General features: G+C 34.8%; 1 protein-coding gene and 1 non-coding gene across 2 annotated transcripts in view; both read right to left on the bottom strand.

Moving 5' to 3' along the window:
• Positions 1 to 18,901, bottom strand: part of PIGK (phosphatidylinositol glycan anchor biosynthesis class K) — a 124,133-nt gene that overhangs the window by 62,742 nt on the left and 42,490 nt on the right. Inside the window, exons 6-9 of the mRNA XM_040470687.1 lie at positions 18,066 to 18,162; positions 15,853 to 15,970; positions 14,959 to 15,069; positions 9,706 to 9,878 (exon numbers count right to left, since the gene is read on the bottom strand). Coding sequence (XP_040326621.1) covers positions 9,706 to 9,878; positions 14,959 to 15,069; positions 15,853 to 15,970; positions 18,066 to 18,162 — 499 coding nt within the window. The remainder of the gene's footprint in view (positions 1 to 9,705; positions 9,879 to 14,958; positions 15,070 to 15,852; positions 15,971 to 18,065; positions 18,163 to 18,901) is intronic.
• On the bottom strand, positions 11,361 to 11,551 carry LOC121027933 (U2 spliceosomal RNA). Its single transcript, XR_005789013.1, has one exon. It is a non-coding gene; the product is annotated as a U2 spliceosomal RNA (small nuclear RNA).

Below are 18,901 nucleotides of genomic sequence, written 5' to 3' on the forward strand. Positions count from 1 at the left end.
AAAAAAAAAAAAAAAAGAAAGAAGCCATACAGGGAAAGACAGATACCATATGTTTTCACTCTTATGTGGATCCTGAGAAACTTGACAGAAACCCATGGGGGAGGGGAAGGAAAAAAAGAGAGTGGTTAGAGTGGGAGAGCGCCAAAGCATAAGAGACTCTCAAAAACTGAAAACAAACTGAGGGTTGATGGGGAGTGGGAGGGAGGGGAGGGTGGGTGATGGGTATTGAGGAGGGCACCTTTTGGGATGAGCACTGGGTGTTGTATGGAAACCAATTTGACAATAAATTTCACATATTAAAAACAACAACAACAAAAATAGTATTGAATCCAGGGGTGCCTAGGTGGCTCAGTCAGTTAAGTGTCCTACTTCAGCTCAGGTCATGATCTCATGGTGAATCTGTGCCCTGTGTCAGGCTCTGTGTTGACAGCTCACAGCTTGGATGGAGCCTCCTTCGGATTCTGTGCCTCCATCTCTCTCTTCCCTTCCCTTGCTCATGCTCTGGCTCTCTCTCAAAAATAAACATATATTTTAAAAAATATTAAATCCAGGAAGGCCTGGGTGGCTCAGTTGGTTAAATGTCCGACTTCAGCTCAGGTCATGATATCACAGTTCTTGAGTTCAAGACCCACACTGGGCTCTGTGCTGACAGCTCAGACCCTGGAGCCTGCTTCAGATTCTGTGTTTCTCTCTCTCTCTCTGTCCCTTCCCCCTCATGCTCTATCTCTCTCAAAAATAAACATTAAAAAAAAATCATAAAAATATTGAATCCAGTTTTCCCCACTGACAAATTATAAATGAAAACTGCTCTATCTCTATTACTAATCAATCACAAATAATCTTCACACACCTTAAGATTTTTATGAACCTTCAATTTCTTGATTAAGTATTTAATAATATGCTAAAATATGCCAGAAGAGTAGCAATTCAAAAAGATTTTATTTACCTATTTTTTTTAAATTCCATATTACATTTATTAAAGCAAAACAACTTACATATAGAGAAAAGTTTTTATCATCCTTTTTTAAACTGAAAATTCAACATGAAAAGTCTTTTTCTCCTGTCACTGGTCTGAAGAAACAAATATCACAATTTATTTGAAGATACAAACTACCTCTTCAGCATTTAAAAAAAAAAAAAAAAAAAAATGAGTGTTCCATATGTACAAACATGTAATTCTACTGCCATCTTCTGGTTAAACACAATTTCCCAATTCTTTGTAGTACTCCAAATAAGAAACTTCCAGATATAAAAATAAGTACTTTCTAGTACTAGATTAATAAAAGAAAAATAGATAATTTTTGCAAGTGGCCAAAATATGTCATAAATAGAATTCTAGAAGTTTTTATTGGTATATGTGATTGTTCTGTCAGTAATGTTGAACAATTATTAAGCACTTTACTATATTTGAGCTCAGAACCAAGAGCTCAAAGGAAAATAAAAATTAAGTCTCTTAATAACCTTATAAAATGAAGTTATTATTCCCATTGACAGGTAAGGGATCTGAGAATTGAAGAAGTCATGTGGTTTGTCTAAGGTACACAGCTAGTAAAAGGCAGAGGCTCTAAAGTCAGGAGCTGACTGATTCTAATGATGTGTCTTTTATTATGCTATGATATCCTCCATAATGTCAGATAACAGACATTAAGTTGATTTAACTAAAGCTTAATTCACTGGAATTGAGCAACAAAATATCATCATTTGTAAGGAGACCAAGTGAGTCACAGAACATAGAATCAAAGAGTTAAACCTTAAAGTTCACACAATCTACTTTCCCATATAATTCAGAACTTAATTGCTTAATAGTTTAAGTTCTAATGTTCTATTTTATAAAAAATACCATATCATTTTTAGCTTTATTTTCAATTTACAACTTTTAGTTCTATATATTTCACATTTAAATTAAAACTAACTTTGCTTTGATCAGTTTTAAAAATTAGTAACACTACTTGGAAATTAGTATCCCTAGGAAACATAATATTTACTAATTTCTACTCAGGAAAATTTTTTTAAAAATTTCTTTTACGTTCATTTATTTTTGAGAGAGACAGAGCGTGAGCAGGGGAGGGGCAGAGAGAGAGGGAGACACAGAATCTGAAGCAGGCTCCAGGCTCTGAGCTGTCAGCACAGAGCCCAGATGTAGGGTTCAAATTCACGAATGTGAGATCATGACCTGAGCTGAAGTTGGAAGCTTAACCTACTGAGCTACCCAGGTACCCCAGGGAAGTTTTACTTATACAAAGGGATATAATACTATATTCTGCTATATACTATTTACATACACTGATTTCTTGAAAGTCATAAACCAACTCAGTGAATGTTTTTGTTTAATTGTAGGTAGTGAATTAAACTGCTTTAAAAAACCTGCTCATAAAATTATCAACACATTTGAAACTATAACAATAAACTATAACAATAAAAACTTTAATGAATGCAAACTGACAAGGCTAATTATCAGTTTTGTCTTTATAAATCAAATAATCACATCTAATTTATGCTCTCAAATTCCACTTTAATAAGTTCCTGAATGACTATAGTTACTAACAGTTACAAATAACAATATAAAATAAATGGCCAAATAAGATGCTCAGGATAATACAGAATTATATTGGTGACTAAATTAATCACTTAAAAAAGCACAGTAGTATGTAGAATAGTGGAGGAGAAATCCTATCAATTATCGCTTGAATAACATTGGTGAATCTCTGGTTCATAAACTTTCATAATCATTTTATAATCTACCATGAGCAATATTCAGTGAAGTATTTCATCACAAAGTTTCATATTCCTCAGTCTATTTTGTCCAACTCCAAAATAGATGTTTCTACTAAATATGTACACCTAAATTTTTATTTGATTTCCTAGTAAACACTATAGAGACTAGAATTCATATACTCAATGATATAAGAAATTCTATAGTAGGTCCTTTACATTTCCATATAAATTGCGGAATCAGTTTGTAAATCTCTACAAAAAAAGCCTGCTGGGATTTTGATTGGGTTTGAGTTGATCAACATTTAGATTCAGTGAGACCCCAGAATATAGTCACAATATAAACATTTACTGCACTTCCATAGTTGAGTAACAAATAAAGTATAAACTTTTAAAATATCACTTAAAACAGCATCAAAACCAAAAATAGCTAGGAATAAATTTAATAAAAAGTGTAGAGGACACCTACAGAGAAAACTTAAGCAATGCAGACATTATAGGAAAATTATAGAAATTATAGGAATTCTAAGTAAATGTAGAGATATGTTCATGAACCAGAGGATTCAATATTGTTAAGGTATCCATACTCATCAAATTAACATGGAGTCGATCCAATCCCAATCAAAATCTCAGCATTTTTTTCTTTGTTTTGTTTTGTTTTTATAAATTGACAAACTGATTCTAAAGTTTATATGGAAACACAAAGGATCTAGAATAGTCAAAATAACCTTGAAAAACTGATTTGTAGGGTTTATACAAACTAATGTCAAAACTTACTATAAAGCTAAAATAATCAACATAGTATAATGCTGTTACATGTAAACAGATATATAGTTCAAGACAACAGAATAGAGTCTAGAAATAGACCCACATATATGGTGGTCATGTGATTTTTTACAAAAGTGCCAACATAATCCAATAAGGTTTCAATCTTTTCAATACACAGTGCTGGAATAACTAGGTATCCATATGGAAAAAAAAAATGAACCTCAAACCCTACTTACCACTATACTCTAAACTTAAAAGTAAATCATAGCTTAATAAAAGCTAAAACTATAAAACTCCTAGAAGAAAATAAAGGAAAGTCTTTGTGACCTTGTGTGAGATAAAGAATCCTTGCACAAAGGACATTAAGCATAAAGAAAATATTGATAGATGAACTTCATCAACATTAAATCTCCTACTTTTCAACAGACATTAAGGATAACAGAGGCAAGCCAAAGACTAAGAAAAATATTTGCAGTACATATATCTGACAAAGAACTAGTATCTAAAATGTATAAAGAAATCTTATAATTAAGAAGAAAGCAAACCCAATTTTTCAAAAATAAGCAAAGGCTTGAATAGATGTTTCATTAAAAATGAATTAACAAGCACATGAAATAATGCTGAACATCCTCAGTCATCAGGGATATACAAAGTAAAATCATAATGGTATTACTACACACCTACTGGAAGAGCTAAAATTAAATAGATAATACCACATATAATTAAGAATATTGAACTACTTTTGTGGGAATGCAAAACGGTATAGTGATGGCGCTCCTGAGTGGCTCAGACGGTTAAGCATCTGACTTTGGCTCAGGTCAAGATGTCACAGTCTGTGAGTTAAGTGCAGAACCCGCTTGGGATCCCCTGTCCCCCCTCTTTCTGCCCTTTTTCCTCCCCCATGTGCAATGGCATGTGTGTGCTCTCTTTCTCAAAAATAAATAGACATTAAAAAAAAATTTTTAATGGTACAGTGACTAATGTAAAATAGTTCAGAAGCTTCTTACAAAGTTAAACCTACATTTTATATGAACCAACAAACCTACTCTTGAGTGTTTATTCAAGTAAAATGAAAACTTATGTTTGTATGTAACTGTTTACAGTGGATTTATAATTGCCAAAAAATGGTGGGCACAAACAAATGTCCTTCGATTGGTGAATGGATAACCTGCATCTCATGCATCTGTAGTTTGTGTTCTTTTTTATTGCTAAGTAGCATATAGCAATAAAAAGAACACAAAACGACTGATACATGTGACAATAAGATGAATCTGAAATGCATTATGCTAATAAAAGAAGCCAAACTCAAAAGGGTATAAAGTATGATTCCATCTATATGACATTTTGGAAAAGGTAAAACCATGGGGACAGAAAACAGATCAGTGGTTTCCAGGGATACTGGTAAGAGACTGGACAGAAAGGGGCATAAGGAAATTTCTTGTGGTGATGGTTGAGCATGGTGATTATCCAGTTGTATGCATTTGTGAAAATTCCGAACTATATACTAAAAAGGGTGATTTTACTGTAAATAAATTATACCTCAATTTTAAAGACTCAAAACAATTGGACAAACTATAGTTGTACACAACATAAACGAACTCCAAAACATAATGCTAGCAAAAGAACCAAAACATAATGTTTAGGGATACATACTTAGGTAATATAATTTTGATGAGGAGGGAGAGGGCAGAGATTGGGAAGGGCACAAGGGTTGGGAGCTTCCAGTGTACCAGCATTGTTCAATTGTCCCGGTGATTACACGAGTAGTTGTTTTGTGATAATTCACTGAGCTATTATTTCATTTCATTTCATTTCATTTCATTTCATTTCATTTCATTTCATTTATTTTATTATTTTATTTTATTTACTTATTTATTTAGAGCAAGCTAGAGAGGGAGCATGAGTGGAGGAGAGAGGGAGAGAGAGGATTCCAAGCTGATAGCATGGAGCCCGATGCAGGGTTTGATCCCATGACGTTGGGATGCTGACCTGAGCTGAAAACAAGAGTTGGACATTTAACTGACTGAGCCACCCAGGTATCCTATATTTTATACCCTTTAAAAAGAAAGCAAGGCAAGTAGTTCAGGGTAAATTATAGGAGAATTATAGGAGAATAAAATAAGAAGATATATTTCTTAGAAGTATAAGGCTTTCCTAGATTCCTGTCTTGGCTCTACCATTTGTTTGACCTTAGGCAGGTTTCTTAACCTTTCTCAGCCTCAGTTTACTCATCTACAAAATGAAAAAATGCCTCATGAAGTTATCATGTGGATTAAAAAGAGTTAATATAAATACGCCTCAGGATATCTACCTAGCTCCCAAGACCCTTTTTGGGGGTTCATCTTGTAAACATGAGGTGGTCTCCTAAGCAGCCACGATTTTGTGTTGTATGATCCCACTACTGCCCACCTCGACCCAGGGTGGATATCTGACCCATGCTGGGCTAATCATGAAGCCCTCTGGAGAGCTTAGAATTGGAAATGAGCAACTATATTCTCTGTTTGGGCGTTATCATCAACAGAAGACATACAAATCTCCACAGCAGTGGTGTACACATATTTTATCCCCTACGTGGCCAGAGCAGAAGAGAAAGAAAAGACTAAAACAATGGGGAGATGGAGAGAGTGCTGCCTGTGTTTCTGACTGATATCTGGTTCCTGTTTCCACTCCCTTCTGGGGGTCAGTCCTTAGGTTCCATAAAACACAGAATATCTGTATAACAAATGTCCTTAAAAAAAATGTAGCTCAGGTTGGATTCTATTATTACAACTCAACAGTCCTAGCTAATGTGATCATATAAAGCATGAAGCACATAGAAAGGGCTTAAAATATGATGACTATGGCAGCAACTGTCTGAACTTTGATCTATGTGAGGTGGGGACTTCCTTAACAAGCCCTTGGAAGAAGCCTACTCTGGTGTTCAAAACACAGACTGACCTTGAGGAGGCTGTATCTTACCCTTCTGTTGGAGGTCTGTAAGGAATCTGTTAAGAAAACAGTCCTGTCTCAAATTTCCTGCTAAGCCCAAAAAAATTTCAATTGCTGAAGATTGCTTCAAAAAAGAAAGAAATTCTAGTATAATAGGATAAAATTACAACAAAATACCATTCACAAATAGAATCAAGTGCCTAAATTTAAAGCCTAAAGCAGAAGTCAGACTAGGTGAGTTTTCATCTAACTAACCAGGATAAAAGATGAGCATTTGCAATTAATATTGTCCTGGATTCCATTTTTTCTTGGTCAATGCCTACTGAATTTAGAACTTCTATGTTTTGTAACACTAAAACATGTCTATCTTTTGACATCCACAAGCTGGAGACTATTTTCCCTATACAGTGAGGACACAAAACTGGTATTCTGAGCTAACACGGACTTATTACTAGATTCTAAAAAGTCCAACTCTTTCAGGAGGGCAGGCTATTGTCTCCATACTCATCAAAAGTCAACCTGTGTATACTCAGATGAAGCAGTTTAGAATCAAGTTATGTAAGCCATACTTAATGCAGTCAGTCCTTATTTTATATCATTTTTTTACAAATAATTTAATCACATAATTACTAAGACACAAGCAGAAACAAGGTGTTGTTACTAACTTTATCATTATACTCAATATCTATTTCAAAAGACACATAACAATAATTTCATACAGCTACTACAGCCAATTTATGTACTAAGATTCTCCATTATAGCTGTTTAGTATACTTATATGCAAAATATGAAATATGAATCAATTCTGTTGTTTCCCAGCAGGTAGAAAGTAGTAACTTAAAAGCATAACTGCTAATTTTAATAACTAACAGTGACTATATTGATATTTTTAACCTAAGATCTGAAAAAAATACATACACATCCTAACCCATAATTTCCTTAATAAAGTATTTTTTGTGATATCTAACCTCTCATGAATATACTCTTCTCTAAACAAATATCTGATTGCCATTCATATTTATATAAATACTACCTACATACAATGAGATAATATTTGTAGCATCCATTTCAAAATTCCTGACGCATGTTGGAAATTTAATTCTCCTAATTGGGTAACATATACCAATTATCATGAAACCATTTGTACATAATATTCAAAATAAAATTTATTTATAAACACTAGAGGGTGCTGTAATTCAACAATGCCCGGTGCCTGGCTTTGAGGCTCAAAATTTTCTCCTCGATTAAAGATAAATTAAGATAATTTTCAGCACCAACAATTTCTGCTCTTGAACTAATACACAAAGATAATTTATGAGCCAAAATTCCATTCCTCCAAAACATATAATGAGACTTAGTAGATTCCATTGAAATCATTTTTTATTGTATACTTCTTGCATATTTAATATTGTGGTAAGTGGAGAAAATAGAAAATTAGTAAAGGAAAAAGTATAAAGATGGTCCTTGCCTTTAGAATGAATTAATGCAATGTTCAGATGGTTAAGAGAAGGTGTATCTTATAATTTCATAGGCTTAAATTCAAGGAACATTACAAAATGAATTTGGTAAAAGACATTTCAATTTTAGTTGCTAAGTGTTAAGATATAATTTAGCTGTTTTACAAAAGTAATGTGAAATTTAGTATTTCAAATAAGTAGGGGCACCTGGGTGGCTCAGTCAGTTAAATATCCAACTCTTGATTTCAGCTCAGGTCATGATCTCACAGTTCGTGAGTTCAAGCCCTCCATCAGGCTCTGTGCTGACAGTACAAAGTCTACCTGGGATTCTCTCTCTCCCTCTCTCTAAATAAACATTAAAAAAATAAAATAACAAATAAAAATGCTGTAGAATATCATCTGATCTCTTAAAAAATATTTTTAAGCCAATAAGCTATAAGAAATTGGAAAAGACCTAAGGCTTTGAATATCCAAAATAGGAAATAATTAACAATAATATCAATTTTAAATCTTCAAACATTCATTTTGTAATTTTTAAACTTATTCCTAAAACATTCATAAGCTCAATTACAAGTCTTTGAAATTTTCAAAGTTGAGAGTAATTTATGTTGCCAGTTAGCAATCCAGAAAAGTTCTCAGAAGTGTAAGTTTCCAATAGACAGCATTAGACCATCACAAGTAACAAAGTTAAATGCCTAGTAAAATATATCATCTATATATTTCAAGAAATGGTTATTAACTGAGACACTATTTAATCCTAACAAAGCATTTTTCCTTTGAAAATGTTTACAGGGGAAAAAAATGAAACGTTATAAATATTTCTAAAGTTCACATACCCCAAGTCAACCCATTTCTCTCAATCTCTCTCTCCGGTCTGTGCACTCACACACGCATACACACGCACCTACACGTGTGTGCAGGCATGTATACTCACCACACACTCACATACCATCTACTCCCCAAGAGAGGGTGTATATCCCTCTCTCTCTCATTCCTTTCCCTAATGAATTGCCAAGAGCCCCCAAATAAATCCAAAACCGTGGCACCTGTTGATGAGACAGTCCCTCCAAATTTACAATAGCTCCAGATAAACTGTTTCAGATTAACATAATGTAACACTAGAGAAAAACCAAAGATACCACTGAACCAGGCTCACAAACCACCCAGACTCTAGGAATCAAAATACATGGCAGAGAGAGAAGTAGCCTTACTGCTGGAGCCCAAAGAAATTCTGAACATGGAAATGATTATTTAAAGTTTGTATTTGGCTCCTATGTTCTTTTGGTGCGAGCTTCCCCTTTTTATCTTTATCTGCCTTGTACCTGCCGGATTCCTTGGGCCCTTATTACACCCAGCTGCCAACTTTCCTATTCAGTGTCACATCATGTAGCAAACACTTTCTATTGCAACAGGTGAAAGCATACACACTCATTAGAGTAGTAATGTTTGAAAAGTTCACATACCTGCCCTTTCATGAAGGTTTTCTGAAACCTTTTTTATGCACACCTCCACTAATGAAAAGTAATGGCTCTAAGAAAGTCAGTTACGAGGAAAGTTTTAGTCCTTTTGAGCCAGTCTCAAATTGCTACTATGAACATTGTATTTTGGAGCTAACGACATAATCCTAATCATGATCTTAGCTTCTCCCTAATATTGATAGCTTTTGCTCATAAGCCTGAAAACTATAGGGCCTACATAAAGTGAAGAATGGGTAGAAATGTGTAGTTTATTTACAAACACCAACTTTCATTTCTTACTACTATGGAACATCATGTTACGTAAAGATTTATGAGTTGTAAGACTAGTATATTCTAATAAAATAATAATTCAAGATGAATACCTGTTTTCCATGTTTCCTAAATCTGGTTGCAGACGAATAGTCTCTGTTGTAATTTCCACTTTCCGCACACTTCCAAAAAAATCAGTTATCAGGACATTTTTAGGATCCCTTTGAAAAAGATCAGTGCGATGTCCAGGGGTAGATACACATAGACTTTTGGGACAGACCTGAAACTGAAAAAGATATATGTAACAATAAATACACACATATACATACAGCATTTATTAAATCAGTAACACAGTATAGTAGACTGTTCTGTATTTTTAAAGCTCTCCCAACCTGAAGAAGCTACTGATTCTAAAGATTAAAGTTTCATTGCTATGGTAGTACATGACATTCTAAGAAAGCTATACAGACATTAGAACAAGTAATAAAAAGGGAAGCTGGCTAGGGAGGGAAAAAAACATTCAGTTTTTTTAAATCATATGCTACCAAATATATTTTGGACATTAAATTTACTGAGAACTCACATGTAACACTACAAGAAACATTGTGGGTTTTTTGCAACTACATTCGTCTCAGTGGGGTGCTCTACCAGAATGTTTTATTTTATTATTATTATTTTTTTTTCTTTTAGAGAGAGAGAAAGTGCAGTGGGGGGGGGGGGGGGGGGGGAGAAAGAATCTTAAGCAGGCTCCATGCTCAGCTCGTAGACCAACATGTGGCTTGATTCCATGACCCTGGGATCATGATTTGAGCCAAAATCAAGAGTCAGACGCTCAACTGAGTAAGCCATCCAGGAGCCCCCAGAATGGCCTTTCAAACATTTTATAATCATGATGCTTCATTTAAAAAACAAAACAAAACTTTAAATTCAAATAAAATATTACACAGTAGCCCAAAATATAAAAGATGAAAGCAGAGCTGCTCTGGAAGGCAGGAAGTTGAAGTACAGGCACCCCTCTCCCCCCAACTAGAGAGGCCCTTTGTTCTCCTGCTGTGTATAAATTGTATAAATTAAGTAACTTTCTTAGTTTATCCATAATGAAAATAAACTCAAGGCACATCCAGACACTCTACTGCTCCAAAGAATAAAGCCTGAAAACCATGACTTCATCTCTACATTGATCTCACAATAATTTCTATGTTAACCTTACCCCTGATATTCCAGATCAGTGAATTACCAAGGATAGACATATAGTCATTCATTCACTCAGCAAAGGATAAAAAATGTCTACTACATATATTTCATACTGTTATCTTCCAAAAAGGATACAGAAGTTGATAGACATGGTCCTATCCTCAAGCCTTTAAGCCACATCAGAGATGAATAAACCTAACAAGGTAGAAAAAAAGGTGACAGATTCTGCTTCAGAAAAGGATAAACTTTTTATAGGTTGAGGATAAGAAAAAAGAGGGAGTGGGATTTAAGCTATTTTCTGAAGGGAAAGGTAGATTATAGATGGGAAATAGCATTCTTTTGTGGGAGTGGTGACACAAACAGATGGAGGCACAAGTGGGGAGGGAGGAAGCCAGGACTTTCCTGTGGTGGACGGAGTGTGGTGAGACTGATCCTGAGAGCCACAAACACATAGGCCAGCCGACCTGTGACAGTACACATGTGCAGTCGCATGCAGCCTGGCTACTTGGTTTTTGTGCCGGCGTGTGACTCCTGCCAACACCAGCCTGCCATTTGCAACCCTGCCATTCCCGTGAGAGGGTGTACCATTCCTAGAGGTACTACAGTACCAGGTCAATGAGTGCAGTGGATGGGGCAAGCTCTTGTTCCACCTCCCTGCTCCAAAAATCCATTTAATATACTGTCCTCAGATAGAAGATATAGTAGATACTAAACTGCTAAAAACAAATATTACACTCCATCTTAGCTAAAAGGCTGAGAAACAATGGGAAATAACTCTCTTACTAAAGGAGTGCCTGCAAAAATGTGTAGGGCAAATAACCTAGTTGGGCAGGAGCACAGGACATATGAAGAAAACCATGACAGGCCTGCTGGTAAGGGCCTAGGGCCTACAGCATTTGCCCACCTGTGGAGACAAGACCACATGCAAAGGTAATCGCCAATATGATGGGATATGGGTGGGGAAGGGCAGAGCAGCTAGAATTCAAGCTAGAATTTAATTACTGTGCTAAGTAACTCGTACATATTCTCATTTAAGCCCAACAATAACTTTGAGGTATATCAAAATTATTATCTCTACTTTAAACTACTAAAAGATTAAGTAATTTGCCTAACATCACAATGCCTTCCTGGTTCAGGAAAGCAGGAAAAGGAAATACAAAGAGATCAGGACATAAATTAAGAAGCAGTGAAGGCAAAAAGGGTGGGGAAAGTAAAATGCCAAACAGATTTTACAAGAAAGTAAAATGCCAAACAGGAAGGATGATACAGATGAAAGGTTGCAGAAACAAAGTAAAAGATAAAACAAAATAAACAAAGATAAGATTGAAGTCCTATGTATACTGAAGGCATTCCTGTATGAGCAACTTGGTGGGCTTTATTAAGTACCAGCAGAAGAAAGCAGGAAAAGCACAGTGGAATGAGCTTGGGGAACAAGATAAAAAGTAGTATCTTCTTTGCTGCTAAAACCACTGTACTTCACTTTCTTTGAGGTTATTCCTTCCTTCAAGAAAATTTTATCATATCATTCTGGTTTCCTTAGCCTTACCAACATTCACTTTTCATAATCTCCTTCACTTACAGAATCTCCACACTCTAACCAGATTATATAACTGTCAAAGACAAGGATGATGACATATTCCAACTTTTGTGCCTCTGCATGTATTCCATTTTCCTGGAATATGCTATACTTCTCTGCTTCCAAACCTGAAAGTCTCTCCCTTCCAAGAAAAATTTTAATGACCAATCCCACTGGATTTAAAGGAATCATACAAATGTGCATTGTTGTCATATCTTTTCATTCATTCAGAATATTCACTGAAAATCTATAAATATACTAGGTACTATAATTAAGTTCTGGGGGTAATAAGATACATAAAGCATGGTTCTTATACTGCTTATTTAAGAAGCTGAAAGCCTCAAGGGAACGTCACAAATATAAACAATTACAGAGAAATATTAAAAGCAAAAGTATCTTAAAGGTACATAGCAAGAGTTAGATGTTCACAGAGGAGAGAAGATTACCTGGAGGATCCAGAGACTTGAGATAATAGGCGATACTCTATAAATGTGCTTTGCAACAGTTACCAATGACACTATAAATTTTTAAGGGGCTAAGCACAATGTCTTCTAATTTTGCTGCTCCTGAAGCACCTGATATAGTACACTCTGAATACGGCTGATACCCAACACATTTAATCCAACAGAATAGGTATTAGTTCACAACATCTGGAGACATGCCAATTCACTATAATATTTAACTTCAAGGAAATGGATCATTCTTACTGAACAAGATTAAAATAATCATTCAATTAAAAAAATGGAAGTGGAAAACAAGATATTAGTGAGGAATGTTTATTAAAAACTACACACACAAAAAAAATAAAAAAAATAAAAACCACACAGCAACTGTGGGCAAAAACAAAACAGGAGTTTCTTCAGTCTTTCCTGTATGATTTCAATGGAAGAAGTAATTATTTTTTAATTTTTTTCCAATGTTTATTTATTTTAGAGAGACAGAGTATTTTTTTTTAAATCCATTAGACATCTATCTGAAGTGTAAAGTGCATATATGGTAAACTTTTGAGACACTGTGTCACATATTAAATAAAATATACAATGTATAATTAAAAATGGGAATAAACTTGGGGCACCTGGATGGCTCGGTCGGTTGAGCACCCGACTTTGGCTCAGGTCACGATCTCGCAGTTTGTGAGTTCGAGCCCTGCGTCGGACTCTGTGTTGACAGCTCAGAGCCTGGAGCCTGCTTCACATTCTGTGTCTCCTCCTCTCTCTGCCCCTTCCATGCTCATGCTATGTGTCTCTCTGTCTCTCAATAATAAATAAACGTTAAGAAAAAAAAAAACCTTTTTTAAATAAAAAAATTTTTTAAAAAAGGGAATAAACTTAACCACTATAGTAACTGGAATTTAGGTGACTATAGTTTTCTAATAAAGTAGCATTATAACAAGATTTAATTTGCAAATTCATATTAAGATATAACAGGCATCAAAATATATAACCTTCAAAACATAAGAAATAGTTCTATGTTATCAAATATGATAGCTCACAACAGTGGTTTTCAGAATTTTGCAGAACTTTTTTTTATCTTAGAGAGAGTGCGCATGAGTGGGAGAGAGGGGCAGAGGAAGAAAGAGAGAGAGACAATCTTAAGCAGGCTCCATACTCAGTGCAGAGCCTGACGTGGGCTTGATCCCATGACCTTGCGATCATGACAGGAGCCTAAATCAAGAGTCAGATGCTCAACAACTGAGCCACCCAGGAGCCCAGAACTTCTTTAATTAAAATAAAATTATCTAAATGGTAAGCCCCATCTACTTGGCTTCCCCTTCATTCTCCCTGCTCCACAAAGGCAGGGACAGTGTCTGCCTCTTTCACTAGGATATAGCCAGTGGCTGGCACTTAGCCAAAACTCAAAAAAATGTTTCTGAATACAAGAACAAGTTATAAATTAATGAAAAAATAAGAGCAAAAGTCATTGATGCACAGTAATTATCCAGGCTAGAATTGTTTCAAGCTTTTTCTTTTGCTTACTTTCAAGAGCAACTTCAGAGTAGATCTAATTTAAGGGTACAATCAGTAGAGAAAAGTCAAGAAAAAAGATTGAACTAAATTCAAGAAGCCACATCAAAACACTGTATTAGAAGTTGTAGGGTGGACACAAATATGTAAGAGAAAATCCCTTTTCTCCAACATCTTATTACACTCAGTAAGTTCAGAAAAAGGCAGACTATGATAAGTGGTACAAAAGAGAAATAAATCTCTGAAAAACTTTATTTATCTTACTTAAATCCAACAGGGAAGAATTATGGGGCTATTTCCTGAAGGAGGTAGGATCTGATTTGACTCCCAAAGAATAGACAGAATTTGAATAAGTGAATCTAAAAAAAGTACATTTCTGGTAGAGAAAAGAGCATGAGAAAATGAATGAAAACAAGAAAGCACCTCAAGGAATTTAGTTGACTTTAGTTGGACTAAAGCTTGAGGCCTCCTGTAGTAAAGACAGAGATATTACTGTAAAGGGAAATTCAAAACCATTTAAAAGGCTACCATTCAACATATGAAACAGTACCCCAGGAGTACGGGGAGTAAAGGACTTCACTTACTGCATTAAGCAGACCTATGTGCTATAATCAAATCAAGCAAATACTTACAAGGTCATTCATATTAGTTTGACTAGCTGGATTAATTTCTTCCAAAAATTCCAAGACATAAAATGTATATCTATCCATAAGGTGGACTCCAATTGCAGGATCAGGTTGATGCTATGAAAAAGCAAAGCATATACAACGGCATATTAAGCCATAAAAAAAATGAAATCTCGCCATTTATGGCAACATGGATGGATCTTAAGGGCATTATACTAAATGAAATATGTCAGAGAAAGACAAATACCATATGATCTCACTTATACATGTAATCCAAAAACAACGACTAGAACAAAAACCAACCTTATAGATACAGAGAACAGATTGGCGGTTGGCAGATGAGAGGTGGGGGTAAGACCAAATGAGTGAAGGGAGCCAAAAGGACAAACTGCAGTTATACATTTAATAAGACATGAGGTGTAATGTACAGCATGGTGACTATCGTTAATAATACTGTATTGCATATTTAAAAGTTGCTAAGAAAGTAAATCTTACAAGTTCTCATCACAAGGAAAAAAAATTCTGTATGTATGGTGATATGTTTTTTTTTGTTTTTTTGTTTTTTGTTTTGGTATTGTGACATATGTTAACCAGACTCATTGTAGTGATTACAATATATACAAATATTAAATCATTATATTGTACACCTGAAACTAACATAATATTGTATGTCAATTATACTGCAATAATTTTTTTAAAGCAAAGCAGAAGAAAGAAGTATATGTCTAATCTCATCATTTTAAGAAAATGTTTTAAATGCAACAAAAATTTCCTTCTAAGGTGTTAAAAAGTCTGAGACTAAAAAAAACCCAGATATATTCATAAAGCATACAAGTGATTTCCAAAATAGCAACATATTCCAAAGACAATGCAGTTCACAAATGGGAAGAATGCACCTACCGAGAGCGAATCTTCTCCCACTTGGCTACTAGCTAAGGCCATTATGTTAGGAGAATAAAATCGTTCGTACATGGATGCTCCTTGACAAGTATCAATAATAAAGAGCAGCTCATTGTAGCTGAAAGAAAAGTGGTAATATCTTTGACATGAATCATGCTGTTAATAATAGAGTAATATTTTTATAATACTTGCATAAGATGTTGAAGTCTTGAAATCATATCTTAGTCATTTCATTAAAAATTTGAGAGTTTTCAGAATTCCCAGTACAAATTTGATATTAGAAATATCAAAGCTATAATCCTGTCCAGGGAAACTACCTCAACAGGGAGTAGTGGTTGTACCACAAAGTGGCGGCCTCAACTCTTTCCCCCTCCCTTATCTTGAATCCAAATGAATATTCAATTCAAAAACCAGTTATTTGGCACCCATGCTGTCCTAGAAAACGAGTCCAGGTTCAGGAAAAAATAAAAATATATGACTTAGTATACTCAAAAAGCTTAAAATCTAACTGGAAGAGAAACATATGAACATATAACTAAAGGGAATGTGGTAAGAGTTACAAATAGCTATTAGAGCCTACAGTAGGCCTCACACTAAGCTGGGGATACAGCAGTCCCATAGAGCTTCATAGAGCTTCATAGAGCTTCCCTGCCTTCATAGAGCTTCAAGTCTAGCAAAATCAAATGCTCTAAGAGCATAGAGAAAGGAAGAGAGGGAACTAGTTCCATAAAGAAAGGCAGGTCAGGGAAAGGTGATGTCTGTCATGGGCAAGGAAGGGTGAATTATTTTAACTAAAAAAGAAAGGAACAGCACATCCCAGGAGAGGAAAAAAGCTGTACTACGGCACCTAAATTTGAAAAAGTGTAATTATTTGGGAAAAGGAGAATAGCACTATGTAGTTAACATTTACAATAAATTTGGAAGATGGAGAAAATTAGTTTCAAAAATGTAGGGTAAGGTCAATCTATATTTTAAAATGTATTGCCTAGCTGGTGAAGGTAGGGAGCAGATAGAAACTTTTTTCAGAAGTTTTTCAGACACTGGATCTAGGTAAACAGCTAACATTGCACCTAGAAAAGAAAACAAGGAATCTTGCACCATAATATCTAAGCATGTGACAAAAGGAACAATTCATATGGCATATTTGTTCTGAGACAAAATCTGAGGAGGCCCCTGAAGATCAGAAACATCTAAGGTTACGAGGGGCAGTATACTAGAACAATTCAGAGAGTCAGCCCTATGACTGGAATTTGGAATGAATTCTAGTGCTGGACTGACTACTTGTGTAAAGTCTAGCAAGTTACTTAATCTCTTTGTGCCTCAATTTACTCACGTGTGAAAACAGGAATAATAATAGTATCTACCTCATGGAGTTATCATTAAAATTAAATGAGACAGTACATATAAAACACAGTGCTTAGTACCCAGTATATATCCAATAAATGTAAGCTATGAATAAGATGAAACTAGTACCTAGCAAAAGTTTCCTCTTCAACACCTCCGTTCATTCTTCTTATGCATATAATTCAATATTTACATTTAACATGTAGCACAGTTGTGTACATACACTAGATTTTAAACACTCTGAAGGCAGAGTAAGCATCACATTCCTGTCTGTGCCATGTGTTTAGAAGGTAACCCAGAAGTTTTTATTGAAGATAATCAAGTTGAAAACACTTCTGCTGCTTTCTATTCTCTTACTTTCATTGACAACTTTCAACTGGGGCGGGGGGGGGTGCTTACCATGGATTACTAACAACATATCATCCTTAATGTGAGTTGTTACAAATATTATATTAATTGTAATTTCAGCATTTTCTTCCAAAGAAGAAATAATGTACTGCTCTCATGTGGAGGGTCAGAGAATGTACAAAAAAGTAACAACAGGCTGAAGCTGGAAAATAAATATATGTTCACAAACCCTGTGCATAATGGGGAACTTGATTGTGGGACTCTTATTTCCTCCAAAAACAATGCTAAATATAACAGATAGCTGATCTTAAAAGGTTAACTTTTTTTTTTAATACTCTTTAATGACACTGAGGTTTCTTTTAAAAATAATTCAGTTCAGTAGAAATAACAAACATAAATCTAAGAGTAGAAGAAACTATTAAAATAAATTAAAATCTCATAAAGTAAGATCTACAAATCCACTAACCATGGAAAAATTAGGTATTAATTTATCTTATGAAAAGTAATCATCTGCTAATTACCGTCTTTTTTGCCACATTTGCTCAAAAGCATCTGCAAGTTCTATGTTGGTAATTTCTTCAGAATCTTGAAATTTCAAGAAACCATTTCCACCATGTCCTTGTAGGAAGAGTTAAAAAGATCAAATATATGCATTTTTTTTTTTAATACAAACTGCATACATCCTGATACAAGCATTTACTTCACTCATGGCAGTATTTTAATAGCATTTGTTATTTTACACTCTAAAATTAAACGTACTGTGAAAATGAAAAATTTAATTTTCTATTATACCAATTAAAAAGAGAATAATGATACACTGTGCAAAAAAATAGATCTAATATCTTTTAAAGTTCTCATCATTTTATCATATAAAAACACATTTATACTTTTGCACTGGCTTCATTATTATGTCAGAAGTGAGTTTCATAAAAAAATTTCTCAAACACCAGGCAAATACTGTGGTGAGAAAGAGGTTGCAAACACTAGCTGGTGCCATAGTACGCTAGTTCTATTCACGGTGTATACCGGGAATGCTATTACTACCAGGAAGTGTCATTCCCACATAAAAACCAAAGTGTTTACTGCCATCAACCACTGTCCCATGAGAGCTGACCAGAAGATTACCTTTAGAATACAGGGATAGAGCCAGTCTGTCTGGATTCAAATGCTAGCTTTGCCACTTAATGACTGTGTTAACTTGGGCAAATAACTTAAATCTTTCTATGTCTCTGTTTCTTTTGCTGTAAAGTAAGAAACATATCAGCACCATCATTAGCATGCCTATAAAGCTCCTTTGTGCAGCTTTTTAAAAGGTACTTCCCACAGGCCATCAAAATAGAAAAACCTGTCTACGTCA

This window comes from Herpailurus yagouaroundi, unplaced genomic scaffold (assembly GCF_014898765.1).
Source record: "Herpailurus yagouaroundi ecotype Mexico unplaced genomic scaffold, PumYag 77, whole genome shotgun sequence".
Classification (NCBI taxonomy): domain Eukaryota; kingdom Metazoa; phylum Chordata; class Mammalia; order Carnivora; family Felidae; genus Herpailurus; species Herpailurus yagouaroundi.